The sequence below is a fragment of the Columba livia genome, chromosome 26 (genome assembly GCF_036013475.1).
Source record: "Columba livia isolate bColLiv1 breed racing homer chromosome 26, bColLiv1.pat.W.v2, whole genome shotgun sequence".
NCBI classification, from domain to species: domain Eukaryota; kingdom Metazoa; phylum Chordata; class Aves; order Columbiformes; family Columbidae; genus Columba; species Columba livia.
In genome coordinates, this window is record NC_088627.1 from 1,991,180 (window position 1) to 2,010,726 (window position 19,547).

The following is a 19,547-nucleotide window of genomic DNA, read 5'->3' on the forward strand; positions in this document are numbered from 1 at the left end:
CCCCTTCCCCTGAGGGCCTGCGGTGGGCGCAGCGCTCCCGTCGGGCCGCGCGCGGCCGGAAGCGGAAGTGAGTGGTGCTGGTGATCATGGTGCCGCCGGGGTGGGGACGGAGGTGCCGCCGCTGCCGGGAGCTCGGTGAGGGCGGCGGGGCCGGGCGGGCGGGCCGGGGGCGCTGGGAGCCGCTCGGAGCCGCTCGGAGCCGCTCGGAGCCGCTCTGCTCGGGGCGGCGCGGCCGGGCGGGGGTAGCGCGGCGCACGGGAGGGAACGCCCGGCCCGGAGTCTCCGCCACCGCCCCGGGGCCGGGTGGGGGGCGCGGGGCCCGGCCCGGTAGAACCGCCTGACCTCCCGGTGTTACAGATGAACCGCTCCGGTGTGACCCCGCGGGATCGCTGTGAGCGCTGAGCCATGGGCGAGAACAGCCCCGACGGCAGCGCGACCTTCTGCGAGGGGGAGGAGGAGGAGCTGGCCCAGGATGGCAACATGATGAGGTTTGGCGACAAAAACGGGCTGGTTTCCTCATCGTCCGGGACGGTGTACGACAGGACGACTGTGCTGATAGAGCAGGACCACAGCGTGCTGGAGGATGATGAGGACGAGGGACAGTGCGGCGATCACTTGCCTTTTCTGCCGGAGGGTCACGAGGAAGGATTTCATTTAATACCAGATCATGAAGGAATGTCCCAGGGTTACGTGCAACACATTATTTCTCCAGATCAGATCCATCTAACAATAAATCCTGGTTCAACTCCTATGCCAAGAAATATCGAAGGAGCAACGCTCACTTTGCAGTCCGAATGCCCAGAAACCAAGCTTAAAGAAGTAAGTGAATATGATGCTGAATTTTATACTTCTTGTGAATGTTTTTCACCTGGTGACCTTAAATGCTTTGACAATGTGTTTTTTCTAAGACTATTTGCTGCAAGGCAGCCGGAAGTTTCTTGTTCCTAAAGGTTCCTGTATAGCGGGGTGAATTACACGGCATTAAATCTGCTGTTGCTTTAGCGATAGTGAAACTTTGTGCTGGTAGCAGGCGCGTTTCCCACAGTCTCTTGGGCAAAGCTGCAAGTGTCATCACTTTTCACTCTATATCTCTTTCTTCTAAAGCAGCCAAGAAGTGCTTTTTGACACTCAGTAGCACACTAGATAGCAGGAAAACACGTGCTGATATTCGTAGTGTATGTGATTTTAGTGGTCTTTTATTTTTCTCTTGGTTGGACAATTATTTCCTGAGTTTAGAGATAACTAAAGAACACGAACCCTGTTACGCTGCGGTTAAGCGCGTTCTTGAGAAACGCGCATCCAAGTTACAGGTTAAATTCCAGACTATTGACAGTAGCTGAAGCGTGAAACTTAAAATGCCAAACTTAAAATTGCTTGTTGTTTTATTGCGTTGCTCACAGGGAAACTGTGAGAAGAAAATAAGGGAAACTTTAGGTTGTAATCTGCTGTATTTTGAAAGCTTAAGTCATCTTACTTATTTAGAGTGGTGATTGTTTTTAATTCTGTTTCCCTAGTGAATTCCACCTGCATGTGAAGTGATGAGGGTCTGTACAGACTGACTTGGGATTCTGGCTTTTTAGGCACAAAAGCAATGCAAAGTTGACTGAAATACCAACACAGTGACGACTTCGTGTCCCTTTTTTGGCCCTTCTGAGTTACATAAGGGGTGCTCTACAGTGTCCGCGCTGTGTCGGTGCTACGTCAGCCGCTTGTGTAACTGATATTCGGTGTAAGAGAATTGCAGAAACGAGCCCTTGCTTAGAAAGGGAGCTGGTGTGAACTCTCTGAATAATTTAGATTAGCAGGGAGCCTTCGTTACCGCCCGTGCGGTGGTGGGGAGATGCTCTGCAATTAATTACGGAACTTCTGGGCTGACATTTGTTCAATGAGCCCATTTCAGTCTAAAGAACTCCTTTTGCTCAGTTATTATTTATATTAGCAGCCGTTGTATCCTGCCTTCTTAGCTGCCAAAATATTTAATTTTCGTATGTCAGTCATATCTACTTTCTTTTCTTTTAGTAGGATAATCAGTGTGCAATGTGCAGTGTCTGAGAACAGTGCGTACTCAGTGTTGACGACTGCACATGCAATTAAACTGCTTTGATTTCTTTACTCCTCCTTTTTAGGAAAAGTTCGTTAGACCTGGAATTTCGTAATGAAATCCTTTATCTGAATTTATTTTCCATCGTTGAATTGATTTTCCGGGGGCGGGGGGAGGAGTCACACCGTGATTTGAGAGCAGTGGAAATAAGCCGTAAGCATATATGACACTTTCGTCTTGTACAAACGCGTTTTGTCCTGCGGTTTCAAATGCTGATAAGTTGTCTGGAGGTGGGGAGGGGAAAGCTCTAGAACCCCCGCACGTTTGGGCTCGTCTCTCACAGTCCGCAGCCCAGTTCTTGGGTGCTCCCACAACATCTGTAGCAGTTCTAACGCTTGAGATAACGGTTTTAAAGTGTTAAATTTTTGGGTCAGTCTTAGACATTTATGAAACAAAAGAGGGTTTTACGCTTCATTAATTGACTTCCTTTTTTATATTATACTTCTCCCACGATAATTCTGGCTGTAAGAATCAACGTGGCTATAGTCTTCTATTTCAAATTAGTTTTATTTTCGTTCAGTGATGACATGGGAGAAATAGCAATGGAAGGGGAATCTTGTAAACTGCAGCTGAGTTAAGGGCAAACCGGGCAGCTGAAGCAGACTTTGGCACAGAGCGTTAGGCTCAGCTTTTGCCAGTCTTGTTGCTTGTTGGGCACTTGGTTCCAACTTGTATGGTAAATGCTTAACTAAGGCTCCTCCGGCTTCCTCCCCGTGGGGCAGGCAGCGCGTTCCCCTTTGCCAAAAGCAACAGGCCGTGGCCACAGCCTTTGTCGTCCCAGCGGCCGCTGGCTGTGCTCTGGGTCCTCTCGCCAGCTGCGGGTTTCCTCTCGCTTCGTGTTGCTTTTAGTCGCTGCTTCTTGCTGCTGTGACTCAAGTCTTTAATCGCCATTAGCTGCGTGATTTGCTGCGTGTAGTCAGCGCTCATTTGATGTGCTAATGTGAAAAGAGAATTAAATGCTTTGCTGCTTTACGGGAAGTTCTGTTTTGCTTGGAGCGCGGTGGTTGTACTGCTCCTGTCTGCAGCGTCCTGCTCGGACGGGGATCTGGGCAAGGCCTCTGTCCTAGTTCAGGCCATTAAACCGAAAGTGTTGCTGCCATCTTCCTTTGAACGTGTGCATCGGCAGCTGGGAGCCAAACCTTCGTCTATAGCAAATATTCTCCTTTTCTTTCACTTTCTGGATCTAAATGTAAGTGCCCGGAAAGCTTGGCAGACTCCTCAGTGGTTGGTCAGTGCTTCATGCCAGTGTCGAATCGCTCGTGTGTCACAGGGAGAACAGCCTGGGATGCAGGATGTGAGCTGCTCATTTCCAGCTGCACGAAGGCTCCGCCAGGGTGGTACAGAAATCGTACTGGATCTGATGATCCCCGGTGAAGATAACGTACCCCTGCTCCTCTGATAAAAACTGCCTTCTGACCTCGCGCCTGTGTTTTATTGGCCTATGCTCTGTGTTTTGGCTGACTCAACACAACCAAACTTCTTAATCATGTTGTAACTGTGTTATAATGCTTGGATATTTATTGATAACTTTTGGCCGGTTTGAACTATAAATGAAGTGCAAGCTGCTCTACAGTGGAATTGCTGTTTCCTTCTCTGTATGGTGCTTCTAACAGTGCTAAGTGACTAGAAAAAACCATGAAGACCTCCAGAATATCTTCCTCTTCAAGTTACTGCTGGTCCTATCATCAAGATTGTTTGTTCAATTTAAACACTTGATGTTTTTTGTCTTTTTACTGTCCTCTCTTATTACTATTCTTCTACAATGTTGGCCTGCTTTCCAATGTGTGCCACTCCTCGCATAGCACAGCAGAAATATTATCTGATAATTGATTGGCAATAACTTTTTTTTCCTTTGAGGTAAAAAGCTATTCCGTTGTCTTTTGGTGTTTAACTGCAATTCTACCCTGTTTGAACTCCAGAAATGCTTACGAATTATTAAGTCTGCAGCATTGTGTCTCTCAGGTGAAGAGATACCAGTGCACCTTCGAGGGCTGTCCGCGCACCTACAGCACTGCCGGGAACCTGCGCACTCACCAAAAGACGCACCGTGGGGAATACACTTTTGTCTGCAATCAGGAAGGCTGCGGCAAGGCCTTTCTTACCTCCTACAGCCTCAAAATCCACGTCCGAGTGCACACGAAGGAGAAGCCGTTTGAATGTGACGTGCAGGGCTGCGAAAAGGCGTTCAATACACTGTACAGGTAGGAAAGCGGCTGCTGTTCCGCACGTTGCGTCTGCTTTGTGTTTGGGCCTGGACACAATTGTTACGCTTCTGCCAGCTACGGATATTAATATAACCCCCCCCATAATGTGGGAATGCTGTGCCAGGAGTAGGATGACAGAGCCTCTGGTGACATACTCAGCTTATTTATGTTACAGTAGCATTGAAAATGGTGCACAAGGAATTCTCAGATTCGCTTGAGGGCTTCAGAAGTGATATCAATTACTTTGATAAGCTTAATTACCTTCAGTTCAAGCTAAGCCTTTCATCCTGTCCTGCACATTTGAATGAATGTCTCGCTTGCCTCAGGTAGGGACTGTCTCGTACTACAAGTCATGAGAGGGATTTTTTTTTGGCATGCTTTTTAGGTTGAAAGCACATCAGAGGCTTCACACAGGGAAAACATTTAACTGTGAATCGGAAGGCTGCAGTAAATACTTCACAACGCACAGCGACCTGAGGAAGCACATCCGAACACACACAGGAGAAAAGCCATTTCGGTGAGTTGCTGGACGGCGATTTTCACTTCTGTGGGGCTTGTGTGACGGGCCACCTGTGCCAAAAGGTGGCGGTTACTGTCCTGGATGAGAAGCTGTTCTCATGAGAAAAAAGCAAAGGCAGGTAGTGTTTGAACATATTTGTTGTAGAGCTCCCTCAGGCACCTGTGACAGGGGGTGAAGTGACTGTCTGAAAAGACAAGAATAGTCAAGCTGTTTTCTTAAACATAAATGTGTACCACCATGAACACGTTCTTAAAACACAGTGCTGCGTCTCTGCTGTGCTGAGATGTTTATTCCATGAAGGGGCCCCTGCCAAATGCCAGCTTCATACTTGAATTTTACCATCCTGTTCAGAGCCCTGCTGCAGCCTGTGCAGGAGCCGGTGGGAGAGACCCGATTGCTGACTCGGATCAGCACTAGACCTGCTGTTCAGAGTCCTGGGACTATTGCAAAGCGTGGCGAGGTTGTAACTAATGCATTGGAGCGGCGTGATGCTGACTCTCGTGTGCTGCCTCATTCAGGTGCGAGCACGACGGCTGTGGGAAGGCTTTTGCTGCAAGCCATCACCTTAAAACACACGTTAGGACACATACTGGTGAGTCCCAAGGGCTTGGTTTTGCTTTAGTTGAATTTGTTCAGTTTCTACTAACTCTCAGAGTCCTAGTATGTTTTTATACATACATATATATATGTAATATGTGGGTGACACCAAGCTGCACGGTGTGCTGGAGGGAAGGGAGGGCACCCAGAGGGACCCTGGCAGGTTGGGGAAGTGGGCTCTGCTTGACAGGTCTTTAATTTCATGAGTGTGTTTCACAAATATATCAATAATGATGCATACAAATTAAATTTTGTGTTCTTATGTCAGTTCACGTGGTAAAACAGAAGCTTTTATCTGCAAGACTCCCCAGAATCATGAATGCGTAAAGTGGCACTAAACAGTCTTGTTTGTATAGATATTACCACCACTCTTCTATGTGCTTTAAAAGTGTTTGTGTGTGTTTTGTGCTGCCTGTAGGGGAGAAACCCTTCTTCTGCCCCAGTAACGGCTGTGAGAAGACCTTCAGTACACAGTACAGTCTCAAGAGCCACATGAAAGGTCACGAGAAAGGACATTCCTATAGCGCACTTCCCAATAACAGCGTCTCTGAGGTGGGTAGCGCTTCTTCCCGATGCTTCTGCCTTAGATGGAGAGAAAACCGTACCTTGGGAAAGAAATTATTCGGTCTGTAGCGTGTTCTAAAGGTGTAACGTTTAGGGCTGGGATTTTCAAAGGGAATTGTAACTACCTGGTGCCCTGTTTCCCGTGAAGGAGCCCACGGGTGACAATTCAGTTTCAGTTCTGAAATTGCTGGTGTTGAAGGTGGCAGCATCAGGTTTATCTCATATGCTGTGTGTACAGCATGTGGATAATAAACAGTGTGATTAATATTTCTGAAGCTTCTAGTATAGTCTTTGGTGTTTTATGTGGAAAAGCTCATCTAAATTTGTCTGTTCTTTTAAATCCCATTGAAATGAATTCTTGGGCTACAGCTGCTTTGATGACTATGCTGAGTGTTGACACAAATGTATAGGCAGTGTTATATATTATCCTGTTTTCCCTGTAGTTTCTATGTAATAAGTGTGCAAAGAAAAATATATACTGTTAGAGTTTACATTTTTTATTTTCTATAGATCGATTTGTTCCAGTGCTAACTTAGAATTCTAGGTTATTTAATTTTTTGGAAGTAATGCGGAAGAGATGTTAAGAATCCTTGATAGCTGCAAAATATCCTTTGCTTAGTAACATTGTGCTGTTGATTTTAGAACTGAGCCTTGGGTCACATACAGGTAAAAAGAATTCTGCATAGACAGGATTGTATGGACTGTATAGAGTAATTTAAAATGTTTCTGATACTGGTTTTTTAATATAGAATTCAGTTTATTTTTCTTCCTTACAGGATACAAGCCACTCCCTTTGCCTGAGTGACTTAAGCCTCATATCAACAGATTCAGAATTGCGGGAGAGCTCAAATCCGGTGAGTTACTGTCCTGGAATTGCCTCGCCCCTGTTCAGTTTTGCTTTTTTCTGGCTGTGTGCTTGTCCTGTCAACTAGAAGGCAGCAGATTAAATACGTATGGGCGATTACTTCTGTTGCGCTTGTTCAGGCGAATGAAACATAACGTTATGACATCTTGCTCTTTATTTTGTTTGCCAGACACACGGACAAGACCTGAGCACAATCTCACCAGTCAGCATCTTCGAGTCGATGTTTCAGAGCCCGGACCACACTGCAAATCCGGACGACTCTCAGCAGACAGGTACAGCTGTAACCTGCGCTGGTTTAGGAGGGCGCTTTTGACAGTTTTTGTGTTGAAACGCGCTGTATTCGCTGGGGGTGTCACACCGGGACACTGGCAGGGAACTGGCCGGGTGTTTGCAGTGTGTCCTCCTACAGTGCTGACACTGATGCTCTTGGACTTTCCACGTCAGTGTTGTTCTCAGCTTCCTCTCTCCATGTGCTGATAAAAAGGCTTCTTAGAGCTAATGAGGCTGATCAGCTGGTGTGTAGTATTCAGTGTTACTGGCTGCTTGAGTTTGGACCTAGTTTTAGATTTCACAGTCCAGTGTTACACGCTTTTGAAGATGTGAAACTGGCAGTGCTTTACTTGACAAAAATCCATCAGCTAGCTGAGAAGTTCCTTGAAAAAGCTGTTCATTCAGATCTTATGAGAACTGCTGTATTCCTGTTTTTCCTTTGTTTCTTTTGACAGCTGCCTTGATTGAAGGTTTTAACGGCGACGCAGACTCGGTCACTGCTGTCCCGCCTTCTGCAGGAGACTCAGCGTCGTTGTCTCTTCCACTCGTCCTGCAGCTCGGCATCCCGGAGCCGTCGCACTCAGCACTACAAGCCTCAGCAGCGCCCGCTGCGCCCTCCTCCATAGGAACCAGCTCACAGCAAGCTGCATTCGGGAATCCTGCAACTGTTTTACAATCCCCAGAAGTGCCTGTTCCTCGCAGCACACAGTTCGCAGCCAGTCACCAAGACTTCCTGCAGCACACTCAGACCCCGCCGCAGCCCGTCGTGCAGGGACTTTCGGTGGTTGCTGGGCCACCGGCCCCGACAGCCCCAAGTGCCGCTGAGCCCCTGCCCGCTGTCGTTCAGACTGTGCCTGTTGCGGCCAACCCTGTTCTGACCAGTAATCCAACGATAACCATTACTCCTTCTCCGAGCACCGCTATCCTGCAGTCCAGCATTGTCATGGACGAGCAGAACTTACAGTGGATCTTAAATGGTGCCACTGGTTCTCCGCAAAGCCAAGAACAAATGGTGAGTGCATCCAGCACGGCTTTAAAACAGCTTGAGCCGTCCCTCTTCCAATTAGAGTCCCAAAAGGTTTTCTGGGAAAACGGAATGTTTCTGATTCTCTAGTAAACCTGGATCTCTGAGACTTTGTTTTATTTTTAAGAATACTGCTGTCACCTTTAGATTTTCTTAGTTGCAATTGGTCGAGAGTAAATGGCAGCGGGTACAAGCAGTGTGAGCAAGCGCAGCAGGTTTTAAGAGTTCAGTCATTCAGTCGTCAAAAACCACGAGCTGTGTTAACAAGCACATATGGGGAGGGTAATTAATGGGGAGGGTGATTACTCCCCATCTTTAAGACTGTAGAAATAATACTCTGAGTTTTGGAATAGCCAGAACATAGCCCAGAACCAAGCTAAATGTTTTATTTGTTAATTAGTTTTCCCATGTGTTCTCCTTGGAATGTGTATACAGCTGTTGCTTTTGATTGCAGCTGTTTGAACAGTAGAAATTTGATTGGAATTGACTCACTTTTTTTTTTCCTTTAAAGCCACAAGTTCCAAAAGTAGTAGAAAAGGTCTTTTTTACAACTGCGTTACCAGTAGCTGGCAATACAGGTAAGCTTGACACTGAACTTGCGTTTCTCTCTTTCTTGTTGTAGCACTGTTAGCTTGACCGCGATTTGCGGTGATTTCATTGCTTGCAGGAGTTTTGAAGACAATCTTTTAATTGTTTTTAATCTTCCTCGGGTTTTAAGTGCGGTTTTTGGTAAGCACTGTCCTATTTATCATCTGCGGGAGGTTTTACTCTACTCGAACAAAGTAACAGGTAGTCTCTGCTGCAAGGTGCATAGAGTCAAATCGAACAGAGATGATCCGTCTCTCCCTGCTGTGAAATGATGTCGTTCTGTTGGGTTTGTCTTTGTTTCACCTTCAGGAAACCCTGTTCAGCAGATCGGTCTCAGCGTCCCTGTCATCATTATAAAGCAGGAGGAGGCCTGCCAGTGCCAGTGTGCCTGCCGAGACTCTGCCAAGGACAGAGCCGCCCTCAAGAAGGAATGTCCCTCGCCCGATTCGGAGGCTTTGGAGCAGCCAGCTCCCCCGCTGCCGCCTCAGACCTTTCCTTCCTCTTCCTCTTCCTCTTCCCCTTCCTGCGGGCAGAGCAGGCAGATCGTTAACCCTTCAGACTCCCAGACTGAAACGTTAAGTGCCATGGATGTCTCGGACTTCCTGTCTCTCCAAAGCCCTGAAACCCCATCTAATATAATTCCAATCGAAGCACTACTGCAGGGTGAGGAAGAAATGGGTTTGAACAGCAGCTTCTCTAAGTGAAGATGTTCCAGATTTTCCTTTGCACCTGGAGGGTCAAACCCTTCTCCTTAGAAGCAGAAACTGAAGGATCAATTATTTTTCCTTCCTCTTTGGAAGTTTTGTGGCTTATTTCTGCTTCACAGATGTCATCTTCGTCACGTCCCAGGTACATCCATCTTTGAGAATCTATCTAAAAAAAAAAGAAAAGAAAAAAAAGAAAAAGCTAAGTTATATATGAACTGTTTTGGCTGCACTGTCTGTCACTTTTGCTTGTCATATGTGAACACAGAAGTTAAGGTTACTCATGTGCAAAAAGATTTTTAAAAAGAAAAAGGGGGGTTAGTTTGTCTCCAGTTGCACATCAGTTATGTTTGGGATTAAGGTACTGGCAGTGAGTGGGTCTTTGTTACAACTCCTTGGGTCTATAATTTCTTCTGTCTCTTGTCTGATACTAATCATGCACTATAAGGGGAGCCCAGGAAAGGAATTTGCTGTTGTAGAAAATGGTGTTATTGTAGGAGATGATTTATCTGCCATTTCATTGGGATGCGCTTGTCTCATCACTGAGTTGGGAGCTGATACCTGGGTTTGCTTTGTTCTGTAGCTGTTCCTAAAGCTTGCAGAAATTTTGAGGAGTTCCTTTCGGATAGATCTGTTCATTTAATTTCGTTAGGACTTAGAAGTGTGGTGGCAGACGCTGCTTCACAACGTGGAGACCCGGTGGGAGCCCCAGCTCACTGGGGCTCAGGGTCTGTTGTTGGGCTGCGGGGGACGCGGCGAGTCCCCGCTGTGGTCAGGTTGTCCTGCTGCTCTGCTGGTTTCTGTGGTTCCGTGCAGGAGCAAGTCACCCCCAGAACCCCCGCGACTGTTTAACGAGGAGCGTGGTGCCTTTGCTGGTTACTCTCATCTTTTGTCAAGAACAACTCTAGGAAACTTTTCAGAATGATTCAAGATAAATTCAGTTGGAATTCAGTGAGTCTGTTCCTTCAGCTGTCCATAAATGCTTCTTTTTTGTCTGTTGAGTTATATAATTTCTGCCTGAATCTGCCTCCAACCTACTGCAATGCCAGCTTCTTGTGCACGGGGCTATTTCTTGACTAAAATATGTTACACGACGTAGTAGTTTTTCATATCAAACTGAAAGTCTATATTCTAACCTACTCAGGGTAAATAAAACACAAACCCCCCTTCCACCAAAAAGCCTGTAATGTTGCAATAAATGCAGTCTCATTCTAAATGGTTTATTTATGCTGCATTATTTTAAAAGATGTAATTTTATAGTGTTTTATCCATCTTTCTGGCTTGGGCTGTCAGGTTTTTTTTTTTGTGTGTTAAAGGAAAGAATATTAAATAGTCTTTATTCAGTTTACAGCCTTGTCATTAGTGAGATACAAAGATAATGACTGCAAGCCAATTAACGTGGAGTGTCTCTGCACTAAATTTAGTCATGCAAACCTCTAGTGGGTAGCGCTCTTTCCCTCTGGATCTGATCAAAGCTGCTCAGTGTACCCGCGGGGGTCCCACAGGACCCCGGGGCTGCGGGTGACGAGCAGGCGATGAACCCCCCGTGCTGAGCGCTCTGTAGCCTCAGCCCCGCGGCGCCGGCCGAGCCGGGTCGGGCTGCAGCGACCCTGTCTGAGCGCGCGTGCGTGCAAGAGGCCGCTGACGCAGGAGCGTGCAGATGCCCCTGGAGTTGCGGCTTTTCTCCGATGGGGACAACGGTACCAGATGTGGCCTGAAACGCGACAATTGGGGGATTTAGCAACCTCATCAGAGCCTTTCCCTCCTTCAGAGAAGTGTTTTTCCGTGCTACTTGTGATTCAGTCCACCTAAAATGCTTTTGGTTGGACCAGAGAGCGCCTTCAGGGACCCCGTTGTGACAGAACTGAGTAAGATCGTCTGCCAGAGGCGTTGGAATAGGAAGCTGATTGGGGAGCGTGGGGATCGGCGGCGGCGAGGTACGCGTGTGCTTTCCGAGCGGGCGGCAGAGCTTCCCCTCCGCTGTTCTCACAGCTGCTGCTTTCTGTTGGTGTGTTTAGGAAAAGCAATGTGCTCCAAGTTGACACTGACTTCAGGTGCGTTGGGTTTGCCGTCACCCTCTTGTATGTGCACCAGGTGGGTTGCGATTCAGGTGAAACTAATTAGAGCTTGTAACGAGGCAGGAGCAGCGCGATTCTGTGAGCGCACGGGCTGCCGCACCGTGGGCTGTGCGTCCCACGGGGCTGTGTTGTACAGGTATGTGCTTCAGCTGCTTAGTTGCTGGTCTGCTTTCCGGAGTGTTCCGTGCTGTGCCTGGTCCCTGTCACGGGTGTTTTGTCGTCCCCAGGGCTGTGTGAGTAGCCCCTGTGACGGTCACCGTGCTGGGACGGGAGCAGATCCGCGAGCAGCTGGCGAGAGGGCAGACACAGCACACCCCGGGAGAACGTCCTCTCCTCCTCCCCTCGCGTCCCCAGCACTTACCACAGGCACACCAACATTTTTAATAAAGTGGGGAGTTCCTGCCGTTATAGATCTGCTAAAATGTTGAATTCCCAGAAAAGGGCACGTTGGGTTAATACGCCAGAGCCCCTGCGAACAGTGTGCCCTCCCTCTGCAAAATCTGCATTTCACAAAGCCCTTTAATGATCAGAGAGCAACACCGCACTGCTCTGGGTCGCTCTTTTAGAGGTTTTGCTGTTTTGTGGCACGTGGGGATTTGTTACTTACAGTTTCTAGATGATGCAGAAGCTTAAACATGTAGATATGGGTCTAATTCCTGACAGTGGTGGCTCCACTCCCCAGGCGGTGGCCCAGGCAAGCAGTTGAAGGCTGGAGAAGTTGCTTTTCATGCTTGTAGATGGTAGAGGGACGGAAAATGTGCACTGTTTAAATGCTGGTACTGAGCTATATAGGACAAAGTACGAATTGGGCACTTCTGTAATGCTGGCTGTGTCCAGAAAGACTAGTTCGCAGAACCTCATACTGGTATCTAAAATGCACTTTAGGTTATTTTATCTTTAACCCAATTGCTGCAATTTCTTTTGTATATACTTTCACAAAGTTTATTTTTGCTCTGAGTAAAAGTGAACAGGGGTGTGCAAAGATGAGCGCTTAACTTGGTGCAATATACAGATCCTTGTCCTGCGTGGTCAGTCTGTGTCTGTCTAACGGAATGAATCCAGTAACGAGCTCAGCGATGCTCTGCCCTCCCCGTCTGCACCCCGGAGAATTATGCACCATTAGCAAACGTCCGATCTATGCAAATACTCACTGAGAGCACTGTGCTTTCGCCGGCCTGTCCTCTCGCGCTTTCTGGCAGCTGCTTGTCACTGTGGTGGGACACGGCTGTGATCTGGTGTGTGTGTCCTGTCCCTGCAATGGGACACGGCTGTGATCTGGTGTGTGTGTTCTATCACTGTGGTGGGACACGGCTGTGATCTGGTGTGTGTGTCCTGTCCCTGTGGTTGGACACGGCTGTGATCTGGTGTGTGTGTCCTGTCGCTGTGGTGGGACACGGCTGTGATCTGGTGTGTGTGTCCTGTCACTGTGGTTGGACACGGCTGTGATCTGGTGTGTGTGTCCTGTCCCTGCAATGGGACACGGCTGTGATCTGGTGTGTGTGTCCTGTCACTGAGGTTGGACACGGCTGTGATCTGGTGTGTGTGTGTCCTGTCGCTGTGGTTGGACACGGCTGTGATCTGGTGTGTGTGTCCTGTCCCTGCAATGGGACACGGCTGTGATCTGGTGTGTGTGTCCTGTCACTGTGGTGGGACACGGCTGTGATCTGGTGTGTGTGTCCTGTCACTGTGGTTGGACACGGCTGTGATCTGGTGTGTGTGTCCTGTCACTGTGGTTGGACATGGCTGCGATCTGGTGTGTGTGTCCTGTCCCTGCAATGGGACACGGCTGCGATCTGGTGTGTGTGTCCTGTCCCTGTGGTTGGACACGGCTGTGATCTGGTGTGTGTGTCCTGTCACTGTGGTTGGACACGGCTGTGATCTGGTGTGTGTGTCCTGTCGCTGTGGTGGGACACGGCTGTGATCTGGTGTGTGTGTCCTGTCGCTGTGGTTGGACACGGCTGTGATCTCGTGTGTGTGTCCTGTCACTGTGGTGGGACACGGCTGTGATCTGGTGTGTGTGTCCTGTCCCTGCAATGGGACACGGCTGTGATCTGGTGTGTGTGTCCTGTCACTGTGGTTGGACACGGCTGTGATCTGGTGCGTGTGTCCTGTCACTGTGGTTGGACACGGCTGTGATCTGGTGTGTGTGTCCTGTCACTGTGGTTGGACACGACTGTGATCTGGTGCGTGTGTCCTGTCACTGTGGTGGGACACGGCTGTGATCTGGTGTGTGTGTCCTGTCACTGTGGTGGGACACGGCTGTGATCTGGTGTGTGTGTCCTGTCACTGTGGTGGGACACGGCTGTGATCTGGTGTGTGTGTCCTGTCACTGCGGTTGGACACGGCTGTGATCTGGTGTGTGTGTCCTGTCACTGTGGTTGGACATGGCTGTGATCTGGTGTGTGTGTCCTGTCCCTGCAATGGGACACGGCTGTGATCTGGTGTGTGTGTCCTGTCACTGTGGTGGGACACAGCTGTGATCTGGTGTGTGTGTTCTGTCCCTGCAATGGGACACGGCTGTGATCTGGTGTGTGTGTCCTGTCACCGTGGTTGGACACGGCTGTGATCTGGTGTGTGTGTCCTGTCGCTGTGGTTGGACACGGCTGTGATCTGGTGTGTGTGTCCTGTCCCTGCAATGGGACACGGCTGTGATCTGGTGTGTGTGTCCTGTCACTGTGGTTGGACACGACTGCGATCTGGTGCGTGTCCCCCCTCTCTCGTCCCCTGCTCTGTTCTGCCACGCCAGGACCACCAGGAGTGACGAGCTGCTCAGAACAGGCATGTTGCACCTTGGAAATGTCTTTGAGATCAGTTTTGATGTCATGTTATCTGCCTTACTTCGTGCACCTGCAGCAACGTTGTCGAAGCGTTTACAGTACTTTTCCCACACCAGTTTTAGATAAGGCTGCGAGGAGGAGCTGGGAGGCGGCTGGTGGTGCTGAGGCACCGTGACCTTGGAGCTGAGTGGGGCTGAGCAGCTGCTCCTGCCCGGGGAGCGCAGCTGCGGTGAGGGGCAGCCGCGTCTGCCATGTGGAGCAGGCGGGATCTCGGTGTCACATTCTCTGTTCGGCTCTGAGACCGCGGGCGAGTCCCCAAACCCCTGCGGGTCCTCCCTGGACAAAGGGGGCGGTGAAGCCGCTTTGCAACGCGCTGGGAAATCTGTTGGCTTTGGGGATCTGGCCTGGCTGGGCAGAACTGTTAGAGTCAGTTTGGACCGTAAGGCAAAAAAATAAAAGGCATGTCTTTAATAAACCCTACAAATTTCTGATTGCATAGTTTTTAATTGCTACACTATTTTTTCCATAACATATTTTGGAAACAACGTCAAGTTTTTATAAGTGTTACCTGTAGTTGATACTCATGGACAGGGCTGAACTTTTACCTTTTTTGCGTCTTGTCTGGATATCTCTCCTGTGTTCTAGAAGTTGGATTCTGTGTCTGCACTGAGAAATGCAAATTAAACTGGATATTTATGTAGTAGTGTACATAGTCGACGTGTGTGTGTTCTCAGAACCAGTTTAAAACAATCCCACACCATGCTTCGGGTGGTGTGCAAGCTGGCCAAAATTTGGTTCATTATGCAGTGTACACTTTCTCAAAAAAAAAAAACAACAAAAAAAGCAGTTTCTACTTTTTCTTACAAGAAATTTTTTTCATAGGATCTTTTACAGCAAAATCAAGGGTGTGTTTCTGCAGAGCCGTAGTTCCAGGAGCTGGTCTTTCTTGCTGTGTGGCTGTGTGTCCGTCCTCTTGCTTTCTGCCTGAGCCTCGCTTGGAGAGGTGCGGGAGCGGTTCTGGTGGCCACGGGCCAGCGGGGCCGGGGGCCGGCGGGGCCGGGGGCCGGCGCAGCGCCCCAGGGAGGCCGGGGCCCCGCAGGTGTCTGTGCTGCTTTTGGGGGGAGCCGGGCCGTGGGCTTGGAGGTGACAAAACAAAGGAACCCTGGTTTGTCAAGAATGTGTGCGTGGTGTTAAAGGAATTTATTTAACGATGAAACATGGGAACAAATGTGCTTACATTGAGCAATGTGAATATGTTAGTTACAGGTACAGTACTTCCAAAGGAAGAGCATCTCCAAAACCCAAAAGAGTAAATATGAATTTGTATTTTTTGAAGAATGTAAAATGTGAAATAATGGTGTTTGCTTAATTGCTCATTTTGTATGAAGTTAATATTGTACTTTGAAATATCTGCAAAGAAGTGGAAATTAACTTTTTTGGAATTGAAAGCAATATTAATACTAATGGAATCCTAATTAAATGCTTATTTAAACATGGTGTTATGATAGTCTTTCCTCAAGAGTATTTATAAATTGTTTGGGAGATAAGCGTGAGGATCCTTCCCCCCCTGTAGATGCAGACTAAGCCAAAGTTGCTTTATTTTAAAGTGCAAATCTAGTAAGATAAGGTATCGGTGCAGCAGGAGAGAGCCAAGCCCAAGGCCGCAGCTGGGGAGTCGCTCGGCGGTTCCTCAGACTGCGGGTTCCCCGGCACCGCCGGCGGGGCTGCGACCGAGCCCGGAGCGCAGCGGAGACCGTCGGTCCTCCCGGCTCCGGCCGCTCAGGGCTGCGCGGCCCCCGAAGCCCCGGGCCCGGAGCTGTCCCCGGCCGGGCCGCTGCGCAGCGCGGCCCGCAGCGCGGCCATCTCCGCCGCCAGCTGCTCGCAGGCGGCGATGCGGGCCCGGAGCTGCCGCTGCCGGGCCTCCAGCAGCCTCCGCACGTCCGGCTGCGCCTGCGGGGGGACAGCGGTCACGGGCGGCGCCGCGGGCCGCGCTCCCCGGTAACCCCGTCCCCCGGTAACCCCGTCCCCCGGCACCCACCGCCCGTTCCCCCGCGGGTCCCGCCGCCGCCGCCTCCATCCCGGTGCTGCCCGCCCCGCGTCTCCACGGCAACGGCCCGTTCGCCACGCCCCCGGATGTGCGTCACGGCCCCGCCCTCTCCGGCCCGGAAGCGGCTGTTGCATGCACGGCGTGCGGCGGGCGGCGCTGGCGGCGCTGGCTCGGGCCGGGGAGGACGCGCCGGGAACGGGCCCGGGGCTGGGCCGCGCTGCCGCCCGCCTGCTGCCGCTGCCGCTGCCCGGCGGGGCGGCCCGGCCCGAGCACACAGGTGCGGGCGGGAGGGAGACGGCGGTGCGGGGGGCGCGGGGCTGCGGTGGGTTGGGCCGGTCCCGGGGTGCCGGGCCGCCCCGCTGACCCGCCGCTCTCGGGCAGGCTGGAGCGATGCGGTGGCGGCCGCCGCCGGGGCCCTGCGGGCGGGCGGGCTGGTGGCCGTGCCCACAGACACGGTGTACGGCGTGGCGGGGCTGGCCCAGGACTCCGGCGCCGTGCGGAGCATCTACAGCCTGAAGGGGCGGAACGGGAAGAAGCCGCTGGCGATCTGCCTGGGGGACGTGGAGCGGCTGTACAGGTCGGTGTGAGCCCCGGTAACCGGGGGGTCCTGCCCGGCCCCACGGCCCGCGTGTGAGCGGCTGCCCGGGGCTCCGACGCGGCTCCCGCGGGGGCTGCGCTGCCGGTGCTCGGAGTGTCCGTGCGGGAGTGGCCCCTCCCTGCAGCCCTTCCCTGCGGCCCGGGGGGGCTGCGCGGCCGCCTCTGACACGCTCCTGCCGTGCAGGTACTGCCAGGTGAACGTGCCAGACGAGCTGCTGCGGGACCTGCTCCCAGGGCCCGTGACCCTGGTCTTAAAGCGTTCAGAAGAGCTAAATAAGGACCTGAATCCTTTCACATCGGTAGGTCTTCGGTGCAGGACACACCTGTGTTTTTGAGGAATAACGTGCTGTTTTCGCGCTTCTGCTCTAGTGGTTTTTATTGTAACGTGTGTTTGCTGTGCTCAACAGTGAGTGGCGTTTTCCCTTTTTCCCTGTGCTGTTGTGCTCCCTGTGATTTATTTGAACACGACAGCCCAACGTTAGGGGTTGTCTTATGAAGACGCGTCTCTCGTATTGCTCGTTCAGCGAGTGCTGACGTATTGATGCTCTGGAGTAGCAGCTTTAAGTCCGGGGGCTTTAGGCAATGCAAGGTTAAAGATGGTTAAACAAGGTTAAACATGGTGTGTAACACCGTGTTCTCTTCTTCCCCGCAGCTGGTGGGTGTTCGGATCCCAAACCACCCTTTCATTAGGGAGTTGGCCCGAGCTTGCCCTGGACCACTGGCCCTGACGAGCGCCAACATCAGCTGTCAGGCCAGCACGCTGACGGTTTCGGTAAGGCTGGGTTTGCCGCTGAGTGATGTTGCTGCAGCAGTCTGTTGGAGAACCAGGCTCTCAAACTGGGAGCCAGCTTTAGCGATAAAACATTAATTTCTCAGCTATTGTATGTTTAAAAATTATATGATCTGTAGTTGAAGCAGCCTGCAGACTCTTATCTACATCCCCTCAGGAATTCCAGGAGCTGTGGCCTCAGCTGTCCTTAATCATCGATGGAGGCCCCATAGGGGACATCCAGAGCCCCGAGTGTCGCTTGGGGTCGACTGTGGTTGACTTGTCTGTGTCGGGGAAGTTCACCATCATTCGTCCTGGCTGGTGAGCGCTGCTCAACGTCACTGCGGCTTTGTTCTTGGTTCAAAACGCAGTACTGCGTCTGGTTGATTGGTCTGTCCCAGAAAATGCAATTTAATCCATTAAAACCCTTTATCTGACGCTTCTGTTTCACCCCGCAGCGCACTGGCATCTACGGTTGAAATCCTGAGGCAGAAGTACGGCTTGATACCAGAACCGGCTGGAGAGCCGGGGCACTGAGGAGGCTGTGGAGCTGGGCACCGTGTGCCCGCGCGGTTGGGTTGCTTTTTGTAAGGTCAACGCGTTGTGTTGAGGTTATAAACCAATTATTATACAGAAGTATGTTTTTTATGAGTGTAAGGAGTGATAGCCCAGGCCAGCGAGAATGATATCTCGGGCTGGAAAACCACCCCTGTATGTATGATGTGTGAATGTTGGGCCTGGGCGTGTGAATGAGTGGGTCTGGATGGCGCCCACGCATGGGAACGTGACTGAAAACAGTCACAAGACAAGTCACTGTGTGTTTGGAATAACATTTTCTTGGTCCAGGCCTGTATCTGTAAACCTATGGGTTGAGAACTGTTAATTAAAGAGGGCTCAGCTCTGCCTGGCTCTGCTCTCGCTGGTAACAAGAGCTCTGTCTGTGTCTCTGTGCATCCACATGCGTGTCTGTACGCGTCGTTCTCATCACCGCGCCTGGTGCCGCTGTGACCGGGCGCTGCTGCAGCACCTTTGTGCGCTTGGGCCTCTGCGATCCCCGTAACGAGTCCCACCTGCGTCTGGCAAAGAGGTTTGGCAAAGCTCTCGCATTGCTCGTGCACCAGCGCTGCTCTGGGGTGACAGCCGCCCCTCTCTGGGGACAGCAGCGTCACCTGCAGCAGCTGTTCCACGTCCTGCTCCCGCTGTATTCACGCCTCACCGTACGTGGCGGCCACAAGCAGCACAGAGTCAGTTCTGAAAGAGCAGCAAGAGACATCCCCCTGCTCAGGTGAGTTTTGTAAGAGGGAAGCTCGTGTCCGTCCTCTGTCTCATTTGTGTAGGGGACAAGTGCTGCCGGAGCCTGAGCTCTGCACGCGTGGGACTTGCTCTGGCAATCCTCCCTCTCGCTGGCTGTCACCTGCTGGCGAAGGGGACACGTTTTAATCTCATTTTATGGGTGCGGTGAGCGTTGTGCTGAGCCAGCGGTGCTGTGTTCACAGGCTTTTTCCGAGTGATTTCTTTCATTTACTTATGCAAAGGACGCTGCTGTGGTGACCTCGCGCGGGCAGACCCTCGCGCCTGAGCGCCAGCAGGGCTCGATGCTGATGGACGCTTCTGAATCGCTCTGTTCAGCCCGTTGTGCCACAACTATCTGCTGTCATTTTCTCTCAAATCACGGCCTTCAGGCGACTGGCAGAGGTCAGGCTGCGGGGGGGACGCTCCAGGGAGGAGGGAAGAGCTTTCTCTTTCTCTTTCTGTTCCTGGTGCTGCCGCCGCCACAACCGCAACAGCCGCCGCGGCTGAGACGGAGAAGAAAGTGCTGGCCACCAAAGTTCTTGGTACAGT

General features: G+C 51.0%; 2 protein-coding genes and 1 long non-coding RNA gene across 4 annotated transcripts; 2 read left to right on the forward strand and 1 right to left on the reverse strand.

The window, feature by feature from the left end:
- Nucleotides 1–20: 20 nt before the first annotated feature.
- Nucleotides 21–15,784, forward strand: MTF1 (metal regulatory transcription factor 1). 2 transcript variants are annotated; one of them, XM_065041425.1, is made up of 11 exons: nt 21–135; nt 358–819; nt 4,064–4,302; nt 4,691–4,822; nt 5,344–5,417; nt 5,841–5,974; nt 6,763–6,840; nt 7,021–7,123; nt 7,577–8,133; nt 8,657–8,723; nt 9,043–15,784. In XM_065041425.1, exons 2-11 carry the CDS (start codon nt 406–408, stop codon nt 9,435–9,437), a joined length of 2,193 nt encoding a protein of 730 aa, XP_064897497.1. In that variant the 5' UTR covers nt 21–135; nt 358–405; the 3' UTR covers nt 9,438–15,784. The 2 variants fall into 2 exon arrangements, with proteins under 2 accessions (XP_064897497.1, XP_064897498.1); XM_065041426.1 differs by having other exon boundaries at nt 47–67.
- On the reverse strand, nt 15,459–16,443 carry LOC135576413 (uncharacterized). Its single transcript, XR_010468134.1, has 2 exons — nt 16,331–16,443; nt 15,459–16,242 (listed from the first exon to the last, which is right to left on the reverse strand). It is a non-coding gene; the product is annotated as an uncharacterized LOC135576413 (long non-coding RNA).
- Nucleotides 16,441–18,636, forward strand: YRDC (yrdC N6-threonylcarbamoyltransferase domain containing). The gene is made up of 6 exons (XM_065041438.1): nt 16,441–16,616; nt 16,721–16,916; nt 17,121–17,235; nt 17,589–17,708; nt 17,884–18,026; nt 18,164–18,636. Exons 1-6 carry the CDS (start codon nt 16,472–16,474, stop codon nt 18,240–18,242), a joined length of 798 nt encoding a protein of 265 aa, XP_064897510.1. The 5' UTR covers nt 16,441–16,471; the 3' UTR covers nt 18,243–18,636.
- Nucleotides 18,637–19,547: the final 911 nt, after the last annotated feature.